We start from the raw sequence: 4,599 nt of genomic DNA on the forward strand, positions 1-4,599 counted from the left end.
ATTCTGTCCACACGACCATCCAGAACCTTCTAAGGGAGAACGCCACTCCGTGTCCACGCCGAGGTAACCCCCCCACCGAACCGGCGTCCAGAACAACCGTCTGCTCTGGAGCGCCAGACGGCGTCCAGACAGCGAAGGTCTCAGCTGAGGTTACAGCGCTCCTGGGGGGGGGCAAAGGTCGCCGGGAGTCTGCTCCTCACCTGCGTCAGGTGAGTCGGCCAGAGCCCTCCTGAAGCAGGCGGGCCTCTAGGAGGCGGACCTCTGGGAGGCGGGCCTCCGGGAGGCGGACTTCTGGGAGCGCGGCTGGGCTCGCTGCCGTGGCGTGTTAATGCTGGGGGGTGGGGGTCCACCCGCGCAGCAGAAATGTCTGTAGACCGTGTCTGCGGTCCTGACCGGACCGCGGTGAGGTATGGGGGTCGCCGCCCCCCCCTCAGGAGGAGCCGGCGTCGAGGCGCTCCGGCAAAAACAAGCTTATCTGGCTAAAAGGTCAAAGAAATGTACCGATCGTTAGTGTGGTGAAGCCGCTCATCGTCTGCTCCGCCTTAGTGTTAGTACTTTACACCTCCTCCTGGACCTCCTCCTGCACCTCCTCCTGCACCGTGCTAACAAATAAAAATACTGGTTATAAATGGCTATGATGAACGACGCCTCATCCACGCTCACGCTCGCTCCGTTCATGCACACAAAAACACCTCCTGCTCCTCCTCCTGCTCCTCCTCCAGCATCAGAAGAAGGAGTACTGGTTATCAATGGCTCGAGGAGCCCGCGCTCCCTCTCTCTCCTCCCCCTCCACAGCTTCTAGCTGGCGGAGGGGAGTGTCTCTTTCTCTCTCCTCCCACTCGTCCGACCCTCCCCCACTTCCTCCTCCGCTGCCTCCACTTCCTCCTCCTCCTCCAGCTGCTACTGTCCCTGCAGGCACTGCTCCTCCTGCTCCTCCTGCTGCTGCTCCTCCTGCCGGCTCCAGCTCTCCTCTCTCCTGGGGTGGAGTCGGTGGCGGCGGCCGGCCCGGCGGTAGCGTAGGAGGCTGGGGGGGGCTACGGGGTCTGCTGGTCAAGTCTGCAAGGAGAGAAAAGGAGGTGTGAGAGGGAGAAATGAGGAGCAGAGAAAGGAGGACAGATGAAGGGAGTCAGAAACAAACATCTCGTCTCCTCGCTGTTCTCCTCCCAGAAGATCCAGGTTTCCTGAAACGGGTTTTCAGCAGAACTCCAACATCATTTAAACAGCAAACAACACTCAGGGAGCAGAACTCAGATGTTCTGGTCCTGGTTTGGTCCAGAACTGGATCCTCTGATGGTCCTCTTGAGAACCAGAGAGGAGATGCTGTGACCTCCCAGTGTTTGGAGGAGAAAAGACCGAAAGACTGAGTCTGCGGGAGCTGCAGGGAGAAGCTCCTTCAGGTGAGAGGAGGAGGAGCGTCAAAACCAACACCAGGAGGCGGAGATGATGGACGTGCAGGTTCTGCAAAATGTCACTAAGAACCGTATGAGCCAACGAGAGAGGAGGACACAGACTGCACCCCACACAAGGAGAGGAGGAGGAGCTTCATCACAGAGATTCTGCAGAGCCAGACCACGGGGCCATCAGAGTCTGCACGATGATCTGGTCCCAGTCTGAACGTTTGTCCAAGAGGTGGCGGTTCCTGGAAGAACACTGAAGGAGTGAGCTACGACAGGAGAACAGCTGAGCTCCTCTGCAGGACGGGGAGTCTTGACAAGGAGACTCCTAGCAAGGAGCCTACGGACGAGGAGCCTGAAGATGAGGAGCCTGAAGACAAGGAGCCTGCAGACTCCTAGCAAGGAGAGCCTGCAGACGAGGAGCCTGCAGACGAGGAGTCTGCAGGCTCCTCGTCTGCAGGCTCCTCATCTGCAGGCTCCTCGTCTGCAGGCTCCTCGTCTGCAGGCTCCTCGTCTGCAGGCTCCTCGTCTGCAGGCTCCTCGTATGCAGGCTCCTCGTCTGCAGGCTCCTCGTCTGCAGGCTCCTCGTCTGCAGGCTCCTCGTCTGCAGGCTCCTCGTCTGCAGGCTCCTCCAGCCTCCGCAGTCAGGAGTAAGGTAACTGGGTAACTGAAAGAAATGAAATCCGTCTGGTTTGGGATCAAACTGTTTGATTAGAGACGTTTCCTCTGGAGGAACAATGACCGACATGAGTCAACCCCCCACCCCCACAGAAAACATTAATGTTAATAAGCATCATTCAGACCATTGCTTGTATCAGAGAACTGGACTGAGTGTGGACAGATAGAGAAAGATAATAATCAGATGTTATAGAGGTTTCAGATCCAGAACGTTTATTCTGACCAATAGAATGACTGATAGCAGCTGAATAAGTCTGTGGGATTTTGGGTACTTCCTGTTTGGGACACCGGAGGGGCGGAGTCACTCAGTGCAGTTGTCATGTACAGCCAATGTTTAAACTAGTGGGGGTTCAGATTCTGTACTGGAGATCTGTACCAACTGGATCAGACCCGGTTCTGCTTCAGTTGACAAACATGACTTACGACTCAACGAGTAACATTCCGTCTGATTGGCTCTGAGGAGTCATGTGACCCAAATGCTCAGTCAGCAACACACTCGGTCTCACTTACACACAGTCAGAGATGGGGGTTGATGGAGAGTCGGGATGGCGCGTGGTGATGACATCACAGACCGTAGGCCGGCTGCCCGCCCTGTCCCGGCCTGTAAGGATGAGCCAATGATAGAAGGAGGTCAGAACAGCGCCGGCTGCAGCTGCTGCCATGCAGGTCGGAGCAGAAACAGGAAAATGAGGAGTGATGATGAAGATGAGGACATTATGGGTTTGAAGGCTGCATGCAAATCCTACACATCAATGAACACGAGAGGTTCTGATCCAATCATGAAGAACGTCTCGTGGTTCCACAGAACCTCACTGACGGCCTGGACAACAGTGAACCAATACTTCTAGTCACAGTCAGCGGGTCTGGTCCGACTCGTTAGTGTGGTTCTATCAAAGTTCTGAGCGACACTCAACGATCCTTTGACCCTCAGCAGCTCATCTGATCAGTAGAAGGTCATTGGGTCGGTGGTTACCACGGCAACACCATCTCTGCCTGTTCTGGACTCAGTTGGAGAATAATCTAGAATCTGAAGGAGCTAATAAGGATTTTTTTAGTTTGACATGCAGTATATGACATTTTTAATAATAAAAAAAAGACATACACTAGTGTGACCTTTTCACATATAGAAGTTATCATGTTTTACAAACAGTTTTAAGCCCCACCCCCTCAAATGACTTTTGCATATGAAAAATTCCCTGCATTAGTATGACTTTTTTGTCATTTAAAAATTGACAAATTTGTATGTTTTTTTGTGATGTAAATAGACGTAAATAGACACATATTATCACGACTTTTTGCATAAATAAATAAAATCCTTTAGTTTGACTTTTATTTGGAATATAAAAAATATTATCTAAGAGTATGACTGTTTGGTCAAGTAAAAACATTTGTATGACTTTATTTGCTCATAAATAATCGACATGTATAAGAATGACTTTTGCATGAAAAATCAACATAAATTAGTATCATTTTCTTGCAAAAAAAATGACGTGGATTAGTGCGACTTTTTTGGATTGAAGAAGTCCACAAAAAAGTTTTGGTTGAAAAAAATTGACATAGGTTAGTATTACTATTTATTTTTCATGAAAAAGTCGACCTGCAGTAGAATGACTTTTTGTTCATTCATAAAAAAATTGACGGATTAGTATGATTGTTTTAGTTAAAGCCGTAAACGTTGATGCATTAACTCCCGCGATTAATAAAACCTAATTAATTCGTTAATATTTATTAACCATGCTCAGGCGTCCTGCTGAGCAGCTGTGAGATCAGCATAAAAAAATCTGTGTAATTTAAAACTTCATTTATTTTTTACATCCTGTGATTTCATTAAATTAAAGAGATAATATGGGATTTATTTGTAGTTTTTTAAACTCTGTGAGAGACAAACAGTTCAGAGAAGACAGACACGCCCCCACCTGAGAGCAGCTGACCTGAAATCCAGCTCAAATTTCTCCCAGAAAAGTTGTTTTGTTATTTTTCCACAAGCATAATAAAGAACGTTTATGGGAAAAAAATAGGAAAAAGATGGAAAAAAAGAAGAAAGAAAATCAGAATTCCAGAAAAAATGTAAATAAAATAGACAGCAGAGCTCAGGAGAGAAACTGTTATTTTTTGGGCTGCCTGGAGTGACTTTAGCCTGGATTTTTTTCAAATTTTCATTCAAAAACATGTTGATTAGTTTGTTGACAATTTTTATCCTTGTTGTTTTATATAAAATTACAACTAAAACTTTCATTTCATGTTGTAAAAACAATTTGTTAAACATTTTTGGGGTTTCCACAGCAAAATGAATCCCATTTTTCCTGATGGAGTTTTCTGTTTTTGTACAATTTTATGTCTAGACCGTGAATGTAACATGAATAAAATGACTAAATAAAGGTAGTGTCACATGGGAGAGGCTGTGCCAATTAAAATGATACTAAATAACCAACAGGTCGTCTTTCAAATTGAAAATACAGAAAATGCAAAAGTAGACAGAAACAGTTTTAGACCCTAGATTCTGAAGGATTAAAAATAAATGTTGTAA

The 4,599-nt window shown here is 47.3% G+C and overlaps 1 protein-coding gene across 2 annotated transcripts in view; it reads right to left on the reverse strand.

Moving 5' to 3' along the window:
• Positions 1 to 6: 6 nt before the first annotated feature.
• sh2b1 (SH2B adaptor protein 1) overlaps positions 7 to 4,599 on the reverse strand; it is a gene marked incomplete in the record, with an annotated part of 15,652 nt that continues 11,059 nt past the window's right edge. Inside the window, 2 exon segments of one of the 2 annotated variants that reach the window (XM_024262262.2) lie at positions 7 to 602; positions 693 to 1,056. In XM_024262262.2, coding sequence (XP_024118030.1) covers positions 725 to 1,056 — 332 coding nt within the window. 2 annotated transcript variants of the gene reach the window in all.

This window comes from Oryzias melastigma, linkage group LG17 (genome assembly GCF_002922805.2).
Source record: "Oryzias melastigma strain HK-1 linkage group LG17, ASM292280v2, whole genome shotgun sequence".
Lineage (NCBI taxonomy): Eukaryota > Metazoa > Chordata > Actinopteri > Beloniformes > Adrianichthyidae > Oryzias > Oryzias melastigma.